The sequence below is a fragment of the Mus pahari genome, chromosome 2 (assembly GCF_900095145.1).
Source record: "Mus pahari chromosome 2, PAHARI_EIJ_v1.1, whole genome shotgun sequence".
NCBI lineage: Eukaryota > Metazoa > Chordata > Mammalia > Rodentia > Muridae > Mus > Mus pahari.
The window spans coordinates 120,157,933-120,179,987 of NC_034591.1; the positions used below are offsets into that span (position 1 = coordinate 120,157,933).

The window sequence follows — 22,055 nt, forward strand, 5'->3', positions numbered from 1 at the left end:
GTGTGTGTGTGTGTGTGTGTGTGTGTGTGTGTGTGTGTATTCCTTGCTTTTGTTTGGAATTTTTTGTTTGTTTGGATTTGGGTGTATTTATTTATTTATTTAGTACTTTAAATGTGATTCGTCATGCATAGGGAAGATTCAAGTGATATCTAGTGTTTATTGTCAACTTGACAGAATCTAGAATCTCCTAGGAGCTAAGCCTATGGCTACTCTTTTGGGACATTATCTCTACTGTAGTAGTTAAGGTGGGAAAGCCCACCTGTGTGGATGGCACCAATCCCTGGCTAGGATCTTGGACTCTGTATGTATCAAAGGGAAAAGAACAGTCACAGGCTTACACCCATGTCTGTTTCTAGATTGAAGGCAATGTGACCTGGCTCTTGAAGCTCTTGCTGCCTTGATTTCTCAGTCATGATATAGACTGTATTGACCTTTTAAGTTGTCAGAATTTTTTTTAATCATCATAGCCACAGCAAAAGAAACTGAGATCAACAGGCTGTTACCTCTTACTATCTTTTTGTTTTACAGTGTTGGCAATTGAATTCAAAGACGAATCACTGAACTGTCTGCTCAGCTTCTATAATCTCTTGAGTTGGAATTTGAGGTGACACTAGAAGGCCTACATACTTGGGAGTACATTTAAATGTAGTGATCTGTTTGTTTCTGTATTAATATTTAATGAACAAATAAAGTAATTGACTTTTTTAGGAATAAGAAAAGTGCATTTTTGAAGACAATCACATCTCTGAGCAAATTTGTGTTATCTTCTCATGTCTACTGTGGATAATGTGTAGATGCTGCCATAATATTTCATGAAGAAAAATGAACTAACAATAGGAAGGAAAAAAAAGTCAAAGTTTTAAGCCCTATTTTATTTTTAAATGGAAGTCAGTTGATGAATTTGCTTCTGCTTGAAACAACAACATACTTGTAAATTTTACTTAAAATATATTGCCTTTTTCCATTTGGGGGATGTGTGTCTGTGTGTGTGTGTGTCTGTGTGTGTGTGTGTGTGTTTGTGTGTGTGTTTATGTGTGTTTGCGTGCTTATGTGTGTAAAGATGTGTGTAGATGTATGTGTACATGTATGTATGTATATGTGTGTGTCTAGGTGGAAGTGGATGCCTGTGCCTGTCCATGAATGATTGTGTTTACGTGTGTGCATATGTAATGGTCAACACTAGATGTCTTCCTTGATCACTATCTACCTTTATAATTTTATTTTTTATGCTTTGATAATTTCATTCATGAATACAGTGAATTTCCAACTTTTCACTCATTTTGTTATACCCAATTTTGCCAATGTTACTTTTTAAGATAGAGCCTCTCATCCAATCTATAAATCAGCTGGCCTAGCTAGTCAGGGAGCTCTCCCTGCCTCTCCAGCATTGATTTTTGTTACCAGTCTTAGCCACACCTGACATTTTCCTTTGTTTCTCAGATTCAAACTGGGGTCCTCATGTTTGCAGATTTCATGATTAGCTCTCTCTCTTTTTAATCTTACATTTTATTTTATTTTATTTTATTTTATTGGATATTTTCTTTATTTACATTTCAAATGTTATCCCCTTTCGCAGTTTTCTCCCCCTTCCAGAAATCCCCTAGCCCATAACCCCTCCCCCTCCTTCTATGAGGATGGTCCCCCACCCACCCACCCACTCCCACCTCCCCACCCTGGCATCCCCCTGTACTGGGGCATCGAGCCTTCACAGGGCCAAGGACCTTTCCTCCCAGTAATGCCCGACAAGGCCATCCTTTGCTACATATGCAGTTGGAGCCATGGATCCCTCCATGTGTATTTGTCAGGCTCTGGCAGAGCCTCTTTACTGATCAATTCTGTCTCCTTAAACTCCGCCATCATGTCCTTACTTTTTCCTCCTGTTTTTCCTAGAAATACCATTTCATGTTGTGATATTTTGAAAATTAAACATACTTTACAAGAAGAGTCCAAGATTTGTCTTTATAATACTTAGTATTAACCTAAAGAATTGATCAAGACAGCACTACTTTCTGAATAAAATTAATGAAATTATTCCCATTGCCATAGACACATTACAGTTTAAGAAACAGCTTTCCATGTAAATCTTGGTCCGACTTACAAATAGAATTCTTTGGACTGGCTCATGGTTTACAATATATCATATATTAACTATAATTTGGCTCTTAAATGGTTGTGTTATTAGAGAGTAGGTTCATTAACTTGTTAATAACTAGTGTTTTTAATTTCTGCTGCATTCACATTTTAAGTAAATTAACGAATATCCTGTTTTTGTTTCTGTTTTTGTTTTGTTTTGTTTTCAGTTTTCTCCCACTTCCTCAGTGAACAGAAAGTACTAGAGACCCTTCCCAGTCTTTGCACGTTGCCTCCTTTTCGAGTTATGATGGAGTCACCATTATGTGGAAGAGGACTGATCCTGAGTCTAATTTTTCTCCTGTTCAAATTGTCAACAGCTGAAATACCACTATCAGGTAAAAGCACAGATTCCCTGTTATGGAAGTTTGTGTCTGCGTTTTAAGTAGAACTCATGTGGATTGAGGATATAATTTTTGTATGAAATATCTGAACTATCATGAAGGTTCATGGTTATGTTTTCCAGGCTAAGGTATTTAGCTGCACTCATAACTTTCCATCTTAGCTATTTTGCTTTTCAAACAATCTTAGTTGGTTACAAGAAGTGTAATGGACCTTTAATCCCAGCACTCGGGAGGCAGAGGCAGGCAGATTTCTGAGTTCGAGGCCAGCCTGGTCTACAAAGTGAGTTCCAGGACAGCCAGGGCTATACAGAGAAACCTTGTCTCGAAAAACAAACAAACAAAATAAGTGTAATGGAGATAGCAGATATTTGTCATATGTATAAGATGATATGGAATATTACAAGAAGCTTTTACTTTTGTATATTTAGGTTAGTTTATTTTAAGGAGAAACATGATCTAGAAATTACTAACATTAAAAATATAACAAAAAGGAATATATCACATTTTTCAAAAAGATTTTATTTATTTTCAGTTATTTATATGTGTGTTCAAGTGGGCATGTATGCATATGAGTGAATGTGCCCTCTGAAACCAGAAGAGGGAGCCAGATCCTCCTGAAACTGGGATAACAGGTCTGACACTGGAGATGGGAACTGATTTAGTCCCTTTGCAAGAGCAGTAGTACATATTAATAACTGTTAAGCCAGTTATTCTAGCTCCAGAACTAACTTCTAGTTCCAGAAGCCTCATATTTTTTCCTAAATAAAATTTAACTCAAAAATGGGAAAACTGACTTATGAAAATAACAAAAAGTCATATTAGAGTTCAAAGTCTTATTCCCAATACTGCCTCCTAATCTAGTGTATTCTAGAATATGAATTATTTTAAGTCATTAGTCAGTGGTCTTATGAATATATATTTAAAATGACTTGGTAAAACTACATGCAAAAGGATAGTCATATATTTCCACAAATTATAATAATAATAGGTCTGAAATAATGCAAGTGTAAACATGCTTTTTGTAATGGTCTATAAAGGAAGGAATGTAGATAATTGGAGGATTTTTCTACCCATAAAAGGACTTTGAGATGGGCATCATTATAGATCATATAAGTTACAGTCCTTATCTCAGACAATTTAATCAATATTTATAAAGTACTAATATTAAAGTAAAAATTTCCTTCTAAAGTATTTATACTTAAGGTGACTAGAAAGCAAGAAAATCACTTGTGATGTTGTTTAAAATCACCTCTGAATGTCACCCTTAATTACTTTAAAGAAGCTATTTTACACCACACAGTGTGCTGGTAGTCAGGTGAGAATCTACACTGTTCTATTCATACCAGATACTTGAGCCTATGTCTCTGTATTTTCATCTGCTAAGAGAGTTCATTTCCCTGTCCTGCTTACACATATGGTTATGTTCACATGTATAATTCTTTTCACATGTAACTGAAATTTTACCACTTAAATAGGATGTCAAAACCCAGCATTGAACATCTGAGAATATAATATACCCTCACATGACTATATTTTCTCTCTAAAAGAAATTGTGTTATGTGTATTGGGGGGATGTTGTTTGTTTTGTTTTGCCTGCATGTGTGTCTGTGCACTATGTACATGCCTGGTGCCAAACAAAACCTAAAGATAGCACTGAATGTGTGGTGCACAGACCCCTGGATGTGAGAAAGTGTTTTTAACTGCTGACACAACTCTCTATCCCCATTAGATTCTCTTGTATAAGAGTGCAGGTCCAAGTTAAAGGTAGCAAATATACATCTGGTATTCCAGACTGAAGCCTCTGACCTTATTCTCCAAAAAACACATACATACTCTGTGGTTTAGCCCTTATTTTTCAGTAATAAAGGATGTAAAATGTTGTATTAGTTCATGTCACTTATTATTATTCTGATAGTCTCAGTTACTTACAAATGGTCATGCTGTAATGTCCTCAGACAATTGTTATAAAATATTAATAGCATGTTTTCAGAGCAGCTGAATATTGCCCATTTATTTTGGCACTCTGGAGCACTCCCTAGTAAATGTGACCAAGGCAGGTATCCAATTTGAATGTCAACGAGTCTGGTGTCTCTGTAATTGGCCTAATTATAGAGGAAAGGATTTGTAATGTGGAATATATATTCATACAAACACCCAAAGGTTATTAGCTCCTTTCCCTGAATAATTAGTTATTGCAGAAGCTTTACAACCTTAGCAAATTTAAGAAAGAATAATGTTGTAATAAACAAGTTGTTCTCAAGTTATTAGCTGGTATCTGTGGGATTGCTGTTCTTGTGCACCCCCCTCACCATTTGTAAATGCAATAGAATTAGAACAGGATGAACTTGGAAGAAGCTCAATACCCACTCTCTTTAGAAATGGTATTAATCAGAAACAAGACAATTGCCAATGAGTATGTGGATGATTTTTAGCAATTACTAAAATGATAATCGATACCCACTGGATAACACCTGAATTTGAGTCATTATGTGCAATGTAGTGACAATGACTTATTACATTTATTAGGCAAAAAGAAATTAATGCAATTTTTAGATTGAGAAGAACTTTGGGCTATTAAGCCTAAGCTGGGTGTTGATGCTTAAATGGTGGCTTGTGGATGCTTCAGGATCTCAGAGATACATTTAAATGATGTGTGAGAGCCAACTGTTTTGAAAATAATACCCTAGTGTCTGTTCCTTCCCTCCATGCTGCCATTGTTATCTGTACTGATTCTTTGAGATATACACTAGGACAATTTCTGTTTCCTTAACATGAATAATGGCATGAACACTAAACTGTCTAACACAGGTGTATTTCATGGACAAGAACTTATATCCATATACCCCCAAACCAAAATTATTTTGTTTAAGCTTAAAGTAGTTGAATACATAGAGCTAAATTAACTCAGTTCTCAACCTCTGAACAACACTTGATGCACTGTAAAATGGGCATAAAATAATTCTGTTGCATTAAAGTGAAGGGATTTTCATTTCTTGATTATATTATTGCTTCTGCACACACATTATTTTTACCTGAAAACATTATTCATATACAAATTATGTTTGGTCAGATGTTATATGCAAGTATTTTTCCTTAGAATGAACCAAATAATTCTGAAACTTCAAGATAAACTGACAATATAAATGATAACTGTCAATGACCAAATTTGAGTGTTTAAGCAAAAAAATATTCTTATACAAGACTTGTGTCCTTTACTATAAGCCTGAACAATAAAACCTTGCAAACATCAGTGACTTTCCCAATTAGTTCAATGCTGACGTTAATTATAGGGAAGTTTTGATTGTCTGTTACAAAATGTGCAAACATTTGTCAGATCTACATAGCTCACCAAACCCATACTTTTTCTAAAGACTACTGTGGAGTGGTCCAAAAATCATACATAGGTCAAAAGTTAGGTAAAATGCTACAGAGTAGAAGAAACATATAAGTCAAGATTTAGATTTCTTGTCATAATATTGGTTATGAAAAAATAATAATATTAAACACCTGACTGGAATGCATAATTACCCATTCTTTTTATTTACATATTTATGGGAAGCTGGATTAGGGTTAGGTTTAGGGCTAGGGTTAGAGTTAGGGTTATAATAATGAAACTCTTGCCCTGGTGTTTAGAATTTTTAATAAAGTGTTATTCATTTTAACATATTATCAGATTGAATTTAAAGAATTTTAAAGTAAATACATTCAGTTTTAAACATCATTACTTATAGTCCAGTTGAACAGGAGCATGTTGGATATCTTGCAGTTTTTAAGAAGGCAAAGAAGTCCAGAGTTGGCCAGTGTCACAGGATTGCAACCTTTATAGTTGAATTGTACTCAGTAATTACTTCCTTGGCTACAAACTGCTTTTCACAAAAACACTATGCCTAAGTCAGTTCCTACGACTGACTGATTTGTAATAATAACCTTACAAACCAATAATATAAGTACACTTTTGTCAGAATTGTACTAAAAAAATGACTCAACTTTAACATGATTTAGTGCTCATCGGCAGTATAGCATTATGTACATCATTATCTGTGACTGTTATCAGCATCCATATATTTTTGTATTCTTATTTTAAGTTGATTTTAGGAGGGTTAATAATGGTTCAAATAGAGAACAGATAAAACATGAGTTCATGAATAGGAAATATCAAATACTTAGGAAGATTGTAGAAACGTTTTTCTCAAAATGAAATAGACAGAAATCAAATAAAAATCTTTTGCAATAAATATGGATTTTTAGCAGTTTTAAAGGAATCATTAATCAATCAATGGTTTCAGGCTATGAGAACCACTATAATGATGCATTGGTTGTGAAATGATTTTAGCATTTATCCCCAAAGTCAGTTCCATTATATCCATATCTGCAAATTTATCATATACTGATAATCCAATAATGGAAAAGTCTGTAATGTGGAGGCTATTTAGTGAAATATATTATGTGGAAGGAGAGGTGGAAAAAATGCCCTATAATAGAACTATCAAAAAAGACATAGGATATCATTTGGGTGAGAGATGCTAAATTAGTTCATTATGGTATTTAAATAGAAATAAGAAAAATGACAAAGATAAATTTACAAGTGACAGAAATGTTTAAAAATGAGTACATATGGCAGCATAAATGCAATACCAGTCATTTTTGAAAATAGATACTTTAAAGTCTCAATAAGATGGTTTTTTTTTTCTGTGTTTTAAAAACTTATCACGTATTTCTGGAGTTAACTGAAATTTATCTGTGAAGCAATTTAAAGTGATAGCAAGCAGTGTTTTCTCTAGATATAAATATATGCTACAAAGAAAAAGTCAATTTCTTAGATTAGTCTTTTAATTACTGTATTAATTCCTCTTCTCATTACTATGGTAGAGAACTTCTCAAAAAGCACCAATGTGAGGGAAGGTTCTTTCTGGTTTGTGATTTTACTGGGTAGACTCCATTGTGGCAGGGAAGGAGGTGAGAGGCTGATATGACTGGTCAATAGTCAGAGTTGGTCCATAGTCAGGAAGCAGAAAGGGGTGAATGGTGTTCAACTGGTTGCTCCCTTTTCCTCAATCCAGGTCTCCAGCACCTTGGGTGGTGCTGTTCACATTTCACATTCCTGGTGGCTCTCCTTTTCTTAGCTAAACCTTTCTGGAAACACCCAGATAGGTGCTCTCAGTCATGTCTCCTGGGTGACACTAAAAGGAGTCAAGTTGACCCTGAAGATAAACCATCACACTTATCGACGTAGAAAACGCATGTTGTTCTTAATTGCTTAATCTTTTCTCATGTTGAAAACCTCATTATTCAAGTATACTGCTTTGATGTTCAGTTCAACAGGTTCCAACAATTGTAAAGCAGTCATATGTGCAAGTGGCCTTTCCCTTCGATGAGTATTTTCAAATTGAATGTGAAGCAAAAGGAAACCCTGAACCAATGTAAGTGCATATTAGTGAATATATATTGGATGGAAATTTATAGTATGCTATTTTAATGTGATTTTCATTAGGTAAAATATTAATTTGCATGTGACCGAAGCACAGATTTTCTAGGTAAAGTGTACGTAACTCTACAAAATTAAAATGTTTTTATTTCAGACATGTCACAAAAGTATAGTTACATTATTATCGATGAAAGAATTCATATTTGAGTAGAACTTAACTGTGTACTTCTTTTGTCAAATACAACTCTAAAATATTTTTCGAAAGCTATAACCAGTTCTTATCTACTAATGTACTCTCATTATTTATAAAGATACTCTGCAGAAATAATGGAAAGTAAATTTATCAAAGGGTAAAATTATAGTTTCTTACCATAATTTACTAGAGGAAAAGCATTGAAATGGGGAAAATAACATAACAAAAATGACCTGTCATCATAAAATTATTTTAATGCTATTGTAAAACTGACAATTTTTAACTGGGAAATATATATTTAACATCATTGCAAATATGTCACAGAGTTGGAAAAAAAGATAAAAATACAGGTAAAAGGGGATTAACAGAGTTGGCTTGAGTGTGTGTGCATGTGTGTGTGTTTGGTGTGTTTGTGTGTTTTCTACAGACAGACATTCACAAAGATTAGCACTTTCTATATTTATCTTTACTTCATGTGCTAATGTATACTAGTGATCCAGAATTATATCTCTAATCAAAAACATTTTCAAGATAACATCAATTTAAAAAAGAATATACCTGCCTTCTATTCCTTCTCTTGCTTTTCATGTATTGCTTGATACCTTGCTTGAAAGATTGCTTAATATATTTTATACACTGTAAAGATCTTTTGTGTATATTTAAAACTCATAAATTTTCTTGGTTTTATCATTTGTGCATTTGTTTATTAAAACCTTTTAAAAATAACAAATGTCACTAATACTTAGGGTGAATTTTACTTTATCATCTAGATTTTCATGGACTAAGGATGATAAGCCTTTTGATCTTTCTGACCCTCGGATAATTGCGTCTAACAATTCAGGCACATTCAAGATCCCAAATGAGGGCCACATCTCTCACTTTCAAGGAAAATACCGCTGTTATGCATCTAATAGACTAGGAACTGCAGTATCAGAAGAAATAGAGTTCATAGTTCCAGGTAAGTGTTCAGGTAGAGATTGAAGTCACGGTTGGTCTAGTGAAGTGTTAATGGACATAATAGCATCTAAAGAAATAAATTAGTATGAATTTAATCAGTGTATATTTAATTATTAGAAAAATTCTCATCAGAGTCTTGATATTTACAGTCTAGATTTTGTGAGAAAGCAGCATAATCACTCTGCTAGCTTCACTAGCCTTCTACCTAACTCAAGGAAAAGTAATTAGTTTCCATATAAGATGATGGTTAAATCTATGATTAGTTAAACCTATTTCAGTTTCAGTAACATATAATCTCAGTCTCTATATCAACACAAAGACACTCTTTGATAATGCAGTTTAGTTTCTATCTGCTAGCTCTTCAGTATCTATATTTTCATGTAGCTCTCTTGTGGATCCAGGATGATAAAAAGAAAATGATACTTCAATCGAAGAATATAAGAAGCAAGCATACATAGTTGTTTATAGGCTTTTAAGTGCTTTTTTTTTTTACTGGCACATGAAGATAGGCTAGCTAGATAATTCCAGTTAGACAGTCATTTCTCCATAGGAGAGAAAATCCAGCCACTGGCAATGTAGACAATAAGTAGAAGTCATGAAAAATTACAAACCCTTTCCAGTTAAGTCTATGGAAGCACTGATAAAGTTTACCTCTGAGCCTAAAACATCCACTCATTTGTTTGACATGACCTATGATTTCTAATTCCACACATCTCTAACCCAAAGTTTTATATGGTAAAATCTTATATGAAAAAATATGAGTCAGCCTCCATCGGACAATTTCTAATGGTAGAATCTTATAAAGGTAAAGAATTCCAGGAATATCCCAGACCTGATAGAATTTGGTGCCTTGCTAGGACTGTAGGGAGGAACAGAATTTCCAGAAATGTTAAAAGAACAAATAAAGATCAATTAGTTATTTGAAAGTTGAGAGAGATAACTGTAAATAGTTTACTTTTTATAAAATTCTGGAGCAGTAAATAGTTAGCAAATTTATATTCCTATAATCAAAGTATGTGCATTTAAATTTATAACAACACTGAAAATACATATAAATGATGTCAGAATGTATGGTATGCAGAAAAGAAAGACAAAGCATGAAAGGAAAGATATGGAAAATAAATGAAATAAGACAGAAAAAATGCAAAAAAGGTAAATATAAATACATCCCCAATTGAGGATAAGAAGAATTAAAGGAATAGTTATAAAGAGTATAATATATATATATATATATATATATATATATATATATATATATATATATAATAAGATATCTAAACCCTAAAAATTCTGAGTTGTTAAAACAACAACAAACACTTGAAGAATTATCACAGATAAAATATTTAAATGAATATGCTTTTTTTTTCCACCTGAAGGCAAACAGAGGAGGAGTTAATCAGGGGATTGGGGTGGGAGGAGTTGGGGGAGTGAAACTATGGTCAGGACATAACGTATGAGAGAAGAGTAAACCTTTGAGAGAGAAAAGGAGGGAGAAAGGGAAGGAGGGACAAAGGGAGGGAGGGAGAGAGAGACTGAGATTGAAAAAAGGAAAGAGCAGGGCAGTTGTGGCGCATGCCTTTAATCCCAGCACTTGGGAGGCTGAGGCAGGTGGATTTCTGAGTTCGAGGCCAGCCTGGTCCACAAAGTGAGTTCCAGGACAGTCAGGATTATACAGAGAAACCCTGTCTCAAAAAAAAAAAAAAAAAAGAAAAAAAAAAGAAAAAGAAAAGAAAAGAAAAAAAAGGAAGAAGAAGAAAAGAAGAATGGGCCTGAAGAGATGGCTCAGTCAGTAAAGTGCTTGCCCTGAAAGCATTAGATCTTATATTTGAGCCCCAGCATGTAGAAAGCTACCATCATAGTGGTTTGTGCCTATAATGTCAGTCTTATATATGGGAGGGAAAGACAGACCCCTGTAGCTCACTGGACAGCCACTCTAGTTCAGTGAGATAGCCTGTCTCAAAACATATGGAGGAGTGATATGGAAGAAAGAGTTCAATAATCGTTAGCACTCACTAGCGCGTGCACATGTGCGCACGCACCCCACCTCCACACACATACACAGAATTTTTGAAATGACCTAGACTAACAGAGACTGAGTAATCAATTCTTGTGCGTTAGAAAATTAAACAGAGTTTAAGACTCTATTTATCGTTAATTGACACTAAGTGACTTTACTCAAGATTCTTATTTGCCTGTACATTTATGACATATGACCAGACGAATGATAAATAGACAAAATGAAAAGCACAATTTGACAATCCTAAAAGTTGAAATGTATAGAGACTGGGCTTATCTGATTTCAAGTCTCAATGAAACAATGAATGATTAGGTCAGTGGGTGATGCAGTACGTGGTTAGACAAGCTCAATTGACTATATAGAAGTTTGATAAACCCAGAGACTAACCTGCTTACTCCTGTGAAGACAGTGAAGAAGCTGAGTCTTTCCCCCACTCCTCCATTGCCCCCTATTCTCTCTCTCTCTCTCTCTCTCTCTCTCTCTCTCTCTCTCTCTCTCTCTCTCTCTCTCTCTCTCTCCCACACACACCCCCGTCTTTCTCCCCTCCTCATTGTCCTCTGTCCCTTTTCCTTTTCTTTCTCCTCCACAGTAGCCCTGGCTTCTATGAAACACATCTTAACGGATTTACACTGTCCTCCATCTGACATTCTACATCATCACTATGTAGCTTAGCTCATTCTAAGTGTTCTAGGTACATTCATGCTTAGCTACTATGGGGAGATATCTTAATATTTTCTAAAATGAGAAATAAGTTTCAGAAATTAGATGACACGTATTTATTACTTTAATCAGTAGCATTTATTCAATCTGAGATAATGAAACTGAGGCTTTAAAGTACCTCAATTTTAAGAGAGAAAATAAAACTAACAGGTTAGGTGGAGGTAAGAATCCACCATTCTGGACCTGGATCTGGGTTTCCAACTTCATTACTTTGATAGCCGTATGGAGTGGGGTACCTCCCTCCCTCCCTCCCTCCCTCTTGTGGACGTGTACATCGTGGTGCGGAGCCTAGTGCGCACCACGATGTACAACGTCCACAAGCAGGCTCTGCCCTCTTCCCTCCCCTCCCCTCTCCTCCCCTCCCCCCTCCTATCCTTTCCTCTTCCCTTCAGCTCTTTTCATCAGGGTTAGCTTCAGTTCAGAGTTCTGTATTGCTGTTAAACTCAGTAAGTCTACAAATGGAGAAAGCACAATAGTGTAACAGCCAAACTGAAGGGTGCAAGAGTCTCTTTAGTGCCCTCTCTCATGTTATAGTTTCATGTTAAGATAAAGGTACATTGAAGGCATATTTTAGTCCTTTATCTTTATTTCAGGTTGTACTGTCCTTACTTCCTTAAAGATGCATTCACCTACAATCCCACATTGCTATTTTCTTTTCTTTTCCAGGTATATGCACTGTTTGTTTGGTTTTTTGTTTTTGTTTTTTTGCATAACAGGGATTGGGGGCACCAGAATCTATGTGTTTCCTTTATATGCATTTATTTATTTGCATATGTGTATAGTGCACATACATGGCAAATCCAACAATTCACTTACAGTGGAACGTACTATGTTTCAAATCACAGGGAAAGAGACTTTGTTTCAGAACAAGTTATGACTGTCAGTAGCTTGACAACACAGATACAGGTTGCCCAAATTCTACATTCTAGTATGCTGAAAGTTCATGATATTTTTTATCGCAATGAAAAAAGAGTCATAAATCAGAAAATTTTAAAGTGTGCGGGTGGTTATATCAGACAGGTAGGTGAAAGTTCAGTGAAGAATTCTCTGGAACAAGCATCAGATGCTGTCTGATGACATTCACAGTCTTTGGTTTGAAGAAAGACAAGGGTCTTTTGCATAACTTATATGAATTTCCCCGATAGCCACATGGTGTTAAAGGATACACAGAGTTGAAGGATAAGGTAATGTAACTCTGGACTTGCAATATTCCCCTCTCCAAAGTCATTGAAGTTCTAGTGAGTCATTCTTTCAGAAACTTTAACATTAATTTAACTTCTTTTTTGAGGGGAAGATTCCATGTGTAATATGAATAAATTATCATATAATCATGTATAAAATATTTTTCAGCACTATAGAGAATCAGGAATACTAGGAATTATAAAAGCAAATCTTACAGCAATACATATGGTGTGATTTAAGTTTAAAGTTTTTAAACTCACATGAGACATTGATTAAGAATATAATTTTACTTAGGAAATTTTTAATGAAAAACAAGAAAATACTAAGTATTAATGGAGGTGGGATGGGATGGGGTTGGGACCAGGTGGAAGATAATAATGTTCTTGGTCGATGGTACAGTATATACAGGATTTCCATTGGGTATCTGTCTTCCTTTGTATCATCTAAGTTATTTCCACTGATGGTCTCTTTATGTATTCAAAACAAAACCATGTGGCATGGTAATCCTGCTGAAGTGCTCCTGGATTGAAATGATCTAGCAACAGGAATAGGCAGAGTAGAGGCATGTATATCTCTGAACTGCATTTAGGCATTAAAATTTGAAATGACAGCTAGAAATGTTTGTATATTTTGGATCAGACAGTATTGCCATGAACACTGTGCCTGAGAATCATGAAAACATCTCATGTATAGACAGTCCTCTCTAATCTTGGATTCTGCTCCAATGGATCCAGAAAAACCTCAGAACAAATATATTTGAAATTAAAATTTACATTTACAATTTTTCTAAATATATACTGATTCTTCTTTGCCTGGAGACTGCTGTGTATGTGTTTTCATATATGTATGTCTCTATTATACATATTTTAACTGAAATGAGATTAGAAATATAGGATAAAAGAGAGATTAAATGTACATCGTGAAAGACAAAGTGTTTGGGTGATCCTTAACCTGAATTCAAGTGGTTGCTATGGAGACAAAGGGCAAGGCGGTAGCTAGACATACTGCAGAGAAGAAAGAAGTGGGGCAGTTGCATAGAAGATACAACAATTAACAGGTTTTAAAAATATTTTCTCTCATTACCTAAGTGTTATCAGTGAAATAATGATTATATGAGAATAATTTAGGTCAGACTATGGCAGTGTTACAGTTAAGAGATGGTAGATCAAAGATCAGGGCTTTAATGGAGGTAATTGTTCTCTTTCTCTGCTGCTGTAGAAATGAGTAAAATGAATCAGATTTCTTACACATTGTTTCCTGGCTGTCCTGAAAATACTTCATCATCCAGCTTTCATTCCAGTCCTTTGGAGGTCATGAATAAGATCATTTTAAGAATTCTCATTTATCAGTGGATTTTTTTCTTAAGATCTAGAGAACTGTCTTATTTTTATATTGATAGAAACTTGGTGGTTCTAGTTTAGAGTGTTTATCTCTGAGTTATCAGATTTTTATCTAGTATAATGAAGATTTTACTTATTCCCAATGCTTAGTTTTCTATTTTTATAATATCCTAGATGAGTTTGGTAAGGAAAGGATAAGAAAAATGGATAGATTGATCACATCCATTACGAATGCATGACAAATCCAAAAACTAAATAAGATGTCTGGGGCACAGGGTTTTTGTCAGTGAAGTGGTCAACAAGTCATTATTGGGCTCTTTTTCTGTGCTAGCCATTTCCCTAGTTGTACTCATCAACTTTCCAACACTGCAACAAAACCTGTGAGATAATCAATTTATGAAGAGAAAAAGGATAATTTGGTTCACAGTTTTCTACTGTCCAGTCCGTGATGTATTGTCCCTACTGCTTTGGGCTAGTATTATGGAAGCACATTGTGGGGAAAGCATAGGGGAGAGTGAACTCTGCCTGTATTCTGATCTAAGGTGAAAGAAACAAGGACCACAGTCACTTATTTCCCTTCTAGATCATGTTCCTGATAACCTGAAGACTAAACACTAGGCTTCACCTGTCAGAAGTTCTATCATCTCCCAGCAGAGGCCACAGAGACTTAGCATTGAACATTGGGCTTTTGGGGGATACTCATCCAAGCCTCAGAATTAGCGATTGGGGATAGCCTAACAAACCAAACAAACGTGGCTACATCTTGTGACTGTGACTAGGCTGTGTATGTAGATGGAAACTCTTTTCCTTTACTTCTTCATTAAAGACGTTTAAACTGATGATATAAATGCCTACACTCTGGCTCTCTAATACTCTAATATTCTCTCATCATCCTTCAGGTTGCTAATCAAACTTCTCTATACATGTTCCTTATCTGTCATCGCTGGTACTAAATTTCTGCTCTATTCTTTTGAGATTTTAAGATGTCATTTACATACGTTTCAGCTATTTTAAATGGGAAATCATAATGTAATAGAATAATTCCAATATACCCTAGTTTCTCCTAGTGGACTCTTTAGATCAGAGGTTCTCAATCTTCCTAACTCTTTGATGTTTTAATACAGTTCTTCATGTTGTTGTGATCCCCAACCATAAAATTATTTTTGTTGCTACTTCATAACTGTGATTTTCTATTACTATGAATCATAATGTAAATATCTGCTAGGTAGGTTAACTGATATGTGTTCCCTATGGGGTTCATGACACATTGGTTGAGAACTACTGCTCCAAACACAGAACATTTTTTTTTTGTCACATGTTTTTTCTGTTAAGTAAAAAGAGGTTTTTTTTTTTTTTCTCTTCTGAATATTGAGAGAATCAGAGTGAGGTGTTTTCAATACTTTCTGGCAGCACCTAAAGTTATTAGGATCCAACAGAGTTTCCACTTGTAGGTTAGCTGTATCTTGAATCAAGTGGATAAGTTAATTTGTAGTCAACACATCTCTAGGAAAGGTTTTCCATATAGTTCTGCAGCACCATTACATGCATAGGAGGTTGATTGCATCTAGGCTGGAGGACAATGGGATTTCAGGACATGTTTGAAGCCCCACTTAAGTAGACAGTGATGAGTGGGTGGGTCCTGATCACTTTGCATAAAGACTACTCAGGGTCAAGTCTAGTCAAGATGACAGAATTTTTGTGATGATGGAAGGCTCCTTGGAAATGTAAGACCAAGACAAAGGAGTGGAATTGTCTCACACAAGCATGAGCTGTTGCTTAAGACTAACCATATTGTATCTTTCCTCTATAAATAATGCCATAGGTATCACCAGTGAGTTAAAATCAATCAGTCTCTTTCAGGGTGATTTTCAAATAGTCATTTCTTTATGAGTTAAAATTGTATCCATGACTAATATTGCGTTTTGGAATTTAATTTAACGTTGTACTCATTAGTTGTCTTCATAAACTTGGCACAACCTAGAGTCATCTGGGATGAAAGAATCTCAACTGAGCAAGTGCCTGGGTCATACTGGCCTGAGGCCATGTCTGTGAGAGGTTGTTTGGAATGATGATTGATGCAGAGAGGTGTAGTCTACTGTGGGCATCACCACAGCTAGATAGGTCTAGGCTATAAAAGAAAGCCAGAGGAGAATGAGTCAGAGATAAGCCAGCCAGTAGCTTCCCCCCATAATATCACTTCAGTTCCTGCTTGACTTCCTCTCCTCACTTCTCTTTGTTTCCTGTACTTATCTGCTGAATAAACCCTCTGCTCCCTAAATTGCTGTGATTCATGATGTTTTCACAGCAACATAAAGCAAAAGAGAACATCTCTTGTAAATGTACAAATGTTCTTGCTTGTCCATAGTGAAGCCTAGAAGTTTCAAGGTCAGCAAATTATAATGAAACAATCCAGATTAATTAATTTCCTTGCTAAAATTCCTCTGAGACATTAAATTGGGAGATATATAAGCTTCTCTGTTTCCTGATACTCATTTCATCAGTTGCAAATTGCTCTGAAGATTTACAGTGTGTGTTTAAGGGCTTGGTAGACTTATAAATTGTATTTTCCTTTCCATTATATTATGGATGGATTAAATGCCCAGTGAACTAACTACGTGTTTACAGTTTGGGAAATGAAATTTCATAATGTAGACATAATTAATGTAAGAATGCTAGTACTTCACAGATAATATTATCTGTCTGAATCATTAGACTTTTCTACATGCTTTGAGGGAGCAGATTTTCAACTAATGATTCATATATCTTATTAATTTTCTACTTTCAAGCAAGCTGGGTATCCACATTAAGCACTGCATTGTTTGCATATTAGATAGAGAATCATATACCCCCTCATTTTTCCTATATGTGCTTCTCTTCCCATGTTGTCCTTTGGTTCTGAGTGTAAACAGATTCATCAAAGTCTAAGCACACTGCTAACTTCCATACTAGTGTACACTGGTTCTCAGTGTGGCAAGCGGTACTAAATAAATCATTTGAATTTGGAGGTTTGAACATGTAATGCATTTTTAATATTTCATAGGTAAGGAGTACTTCCTGCCAATCAATGCTAGAGCATTAGCTGGTGTATTGTTTTATCTTTGCAGTACTATCAGTGAAGGTATTCAACAACCTTCATGTCTCTTAGTATGAATGTCATGGTACCTGTAGAAAATGGATGGTTCAAGGATGACTATTATTCACACATCCAGCCAGTGTCACCAAATAAAATCTCACATAAATGTGATAACTGAGAGAGACCCACCAATGGCCAAAAGGATGAAAACATTGAAGCTTTCCTGCACTGTTGCTGCGGTTCTGCCGTCCACTTCTGCTTGCAATGCTCAGCTTAGGAAAGTTCTTGAATTTAAACAACAAGCTTAATGGATACAGCTGGAACATGGCTACAAGAAAATGGCAGCAAATTTGCCCTGAAGCCTGGGTGGGTGGGATGAAGGTCAGAGGGCTACACAATACGGACAGAAGTTCTCAATATAAATTTTGTAGAGACTGGCCAGACATGCAATATTAAGATTAAAAATGAAGAACCTTGGGTTCCGAGAAAATATAACAATCTCTTATGAATTACTGCTTAAACATAAAACAGTGGAAAGCTCATTTAAAAGTCCAATAAAGTCAGGGCTGTTGGGTAGATGTCATCCTACAACTATCGTCCTGATTCAGAACTTGTGTGATTGCACACTGCACACTTGAAAATTCCTCAGAAGGATTGGAAGGCAGCTATATAATTTTCAGACAGAATACATTTTGAATATCCATATATGTGTAAATTTTTATATGAATTTGAAACATTGGTCGTGGCTGCCTCTCCTTGTAGTTCTGACTTGCATTCTGCCCATACTTGCTCCTTGGGGAACCCATTCCAGTTTGAGGAGAAGAAAGTAGAATGAAATATTGGAAACTCTCCTTTGCAGTGTTGTTTCCATTTCGTTGAAAATTGCACTTAATGGAGTCATCCCAAGATGGAAGTTCTCTTTGCCACTTAGAGTGATCAAATTTGTTCTTCATTGTCTGTTTCCCACTGCCTCATGTGTGCCTTGACTTCTTTGTTTATTTATTATAGCTAGTGACTTGAATAGGGTATGTGCCAATCATATTCACTGACATAGCAGTAAAGCCAGAGATAGGCATCACCACACTAACGAAAGAAATCACAGTGTTTGGAGAAAGATGATTTCATGTCTATGGGAACTAAAATGAGCAAATCCTGTGGTTTGCATTGCAGCTCAGAGAAACATTCATAGCACAGGGCAGCAATATGCTTGTTCAGAAAGATGTTTTAATGATTTGCATTTTTACATTTGTTTGGGTTGGGGGGACTGTGGCTGTGGCTGTGGCTGTGGCTGTGACTGTGTCAGAGCACAAGTGCAGTGTTAGAGGACAACTTCAAGAATCAGTCTTCTCCTTTAACCAGATGTGCTCCAGGGAATGAATCCAGGTTGTCAGACTTACCCAATGAACCATCTAGTGTGTTCCAAAGTATAAAAAAGAAAGAACTCATGCCAGATTCTTTTTCTTTCTTTAGTGAAAACAGATTCTTTAAAATACAATGTATCCTGATTAAAATTTTCCTTTCCTCAACTCCCCTTAAATCCTCTATGTTCCCCACTCTTCCAGATCCACAACTTTTCTATCTTCTTAGACCAAAAAAACAAGCTGGTTGCTAATAGATAACAACCAAACACGACAAAATAAAGTATAATAAGATAAACCAAAACCAATCATCAAATTTGGACATAGCAACACAACAGGAGAAAAAAAAGTCCATAGAACAGGCAGTAGAGTCAGGGGCCTACTCGATCTCATAGTGAAGAATCTCCTAAACACACAGGTATATTATACACACGGAGAACCAGGTGCGGACCAATGTAGCCCTGGCACTTGCTGCCAGAGTCTCTCTGATCTAATATGAACACTGATTAGTTGATTCAGATGGCTTTGTTCTGATGACTTCCTCATCACCTCTGGCCCATTCAATTTTTCTGCCTCCCCTTCCACCGGATTTTCTGATCTCTGAAAGAAGAGATTTGATGGAGAATCCACTTTAAGACTTTCTCTCTACATAATGCCTGGCTATGGGTCTCTGCATCTGTTTCCATCTCCTGGTGGAGTAAGTCTTTCTGATGATGACTGAAAATGGGCACTGATCTATGAGTATAACAGAACATCTTTAGAAATCATTTTTAATGAGAAGGAAGATGATTTCATGTGTGTGTGAACTGAAATGGACAAATCCTGTAGTTTTCATTACATCTCAGAAAAGCATGCACAAGTATTTTCATTCCTTCTATAGAACACACAGCAACAATATTTTCATTCAGGGTTTTAGACCAGAAGTATTTGGTGTTAACCTAGAACTCTAGGTTTTCTAGTACCTGCTTCTTGGTTATCCAAGCAATACTGGGTATGGATTCCTTCTTCTGAAGGGAACAGTAAGTAAAAGCAGACATTTGCTGACTATTCTCACAAGTTCTGTGTCAATGTTGTCCTAGTTTATGTTGCAGACAGGACACTTGTAGGTCAAAGTTTTTGTTGCTGGATTGCTTTTCATATTTCTCTTTTGGAAGGCTGCAGAGTACCTTTCCACACCAAAGAAACCAGAACATAGGCGCTGCATTGTAGGCACCAGCTCCACTTCCACATGTTAGTTGAATTATGTAGGTATTGTCCTTGGCAGTGGAGCCTCCCTGTCATTTTTCAGAGAGCAATATTTTATCTTAGCAACAGCCTGAGTTTTTTTACCTTAAGACGAAGTCAAGCTGGTTCATCAACATCTTTCTTTAGTTTAGCAAAATTTTCTTCTATGATTTTGTTGAAAATGATTTCTGGGCCTTTGAGCTGGAAACCTTCGTCTTTTAATATCCCTAATATTTTTAGCTTTTATCTTTCCATCATATCCCAGATTTCTTGGATGTTTTGTGTCAAAAATTTTGGAGATGTAGGATTACCTTATGACTGATGTATCCATTTCTTCTATCTTATCTCCACTGCCTGAGATTCTCTCTACCATATCTTGTATTCTGTTGGGGATACTTTCCTCTGTAGCTCCTGTTCAAATTCCTAAGTCTTTCAGTTTCAGAATTCCATTCACTTATGTTTTCCTTATTGATTCCATTTCCATTTTTATGTCTTGAACTGCTTTATTCATTTTCTTCAACCATTGCTTATGGAGGTTTTTGTTTTGTTTTGTTTTGCTTTTGTTATGTTGCTATTGTTTTCATTTGTTTAAGGAATTTTTTCATTTCCTCCAGTATTGTGTTTCCCTGGCTTTCTTTAAGGAATTTATGTATTAATTTCCTCATACTTTCTGTTTTCCTAGATTTCTTTAAGGGGCTTACTAATTTCTTCTTTTAAGGATCTCTTTATTATATTCATGTAGTTAGTTTTAAGGTCTTCTACTTGTGTTTCAGCTGTGTCAAAATATTCAAGGCCTGCTGTGGCAAGGTAGCCAGGTAGTGGAGCTATTGCTTTGGCTGTTATTGATAGTTTTTTGTGCTGGTGTCTAGGCATCTGGATTTGTGATGATTATAGGTCTAGCTGATTTCCGTATTTGTCTTGGTTGTGTGTGTATTTAGAAAACTTGGTTTATGTTTTCTCTATGGATTTCAGAGAGTGTGGTGGCATGTGTTGACCGTTTTTCTTGACTGCTCACGTGGTATATGCATACGGAATGCCTGCTAGTTTGGGAGGTTGGTGTTCTGGGTGAGTTTGGAGAAGGAAGTTTGTAGGAGAAGGTATTGTGATTCTTTGGAATGGGGACAGAAAGAATAGGGAGACCAAAACAAGTAGCCTTCTATAGAGAGGTAGATGAAACTGGGGGATTGGATCTCAGGAGCAGTAGGAGAGCTATGTTTCTGCCTTCAGCCTACTTGCTGCTCTAAGATGAGTAGCCCTTGGGTTAGCAGGGAATGCCTTCTGGAGTTAGGGCCTGGGACAAAGCAAGGCATTGGGGGAGGAAGATTGGAAGGAGGAGATCTATGGGATCCATGCGAGATGGGTGGAGGGAAGATGCAAGTGTTTTCTGCTGTAGAGCCAGGGGATTTGAACTGGAGGAACAGATAGAAAAGAAAAGTCCTTCAGGCAGCCTTGTCATGCCAGATTCTTAATAGTATTTTCCTCTGTAGGGTAAATATGAGAACAACAACATGGGATGTGTAATTTCCTAGTTGCTCATTTAAAAAAAACAAAAACAAAAGGAATGTCATTAGTTATTAGTAACATGGAAGATATTAAAGCTACATTAAAAGTGAATGTTTCACTACGGTCGTTTTATCAGGTGTTCCAAAATTCCCAAAAGAAAAAATTGAACCCATTGATGTAGAAGAAGGGGATTCCATTGTCTTACCCTGCAACCCTCCAAAAGGCCTCCCACCTTTGCACATCTATTGGATGAATATTGGTAAGTAATGCTCTGTTACATCAATCAAGGTCACTTTTATTCCAGGAACTATGTATATGACACGATGAAAGCAATGAAAGCAATCATTTGTATATGATTGACTATCCTGTAGAATCAAGTAGTCTTCAAAATTAGATACAGTCACAATTCCACTCTTACTTCTAAGAATAAACTGAAGTGTATATGTGAAGGCACTGGAAGATCATCATGTCTCTTGATTTTACAGTGTTTGAAAGGGAGCAGATTAATTATATGATAGAACAAGTCTACAAAAACACCTGCCTTTTGCAGTCTTTACCTTTGGAACACAGGCTAGCTCAGAGGTGAAGT

At 35.9% G+C, this 22,055-nt stretch overlaps 1 protein-coding gene across 6 annotated transcripts in view; it reads left to right on the forward strand.

Moving 5' to 3' along the window:
- The window catches only part of Chl1 (cell adhesion molecule L1 like), a 203,281-nt gene that overhangs the window by 119,094 nt on the left and 62,132 nt on the right, over nucleotides 1-22,055 (forward strand). For 5 of the 6 annotated variants that reach the window (XM_029535338.1, XM_029535337.1, XM_029535340.1 and 2 more), the window contains 4 exons: nucleotides 2,301-2,468; nucleotides 7,789-7,894; nucleotides 8,863-9,050; nucleotides 21,603-21,725. In XM_029535338.1, coding sequence (XP_029391198.1) covers nucleotides 2,378-2,468; nucleotides 7,789-7,894; nucleotides 8,863-9,050; nucleotides 21,603-21,725 — 508 coding nt within the window. In that variant the 5' untranslated portion in view covers nucleotides 2,301-2,377. Of the gene's footprint in view, nucleotides 1-531; nucleotides 605-2,300; nucleotides 2,469-7,788; nucleotides 7,895-8,862; nucleotides 9,051-21,602; nucleotides 21,726-22,055 lie in introns of those variants that run through there. The other variant, XM_021190754.2, reaches the window with a different exon arrangement.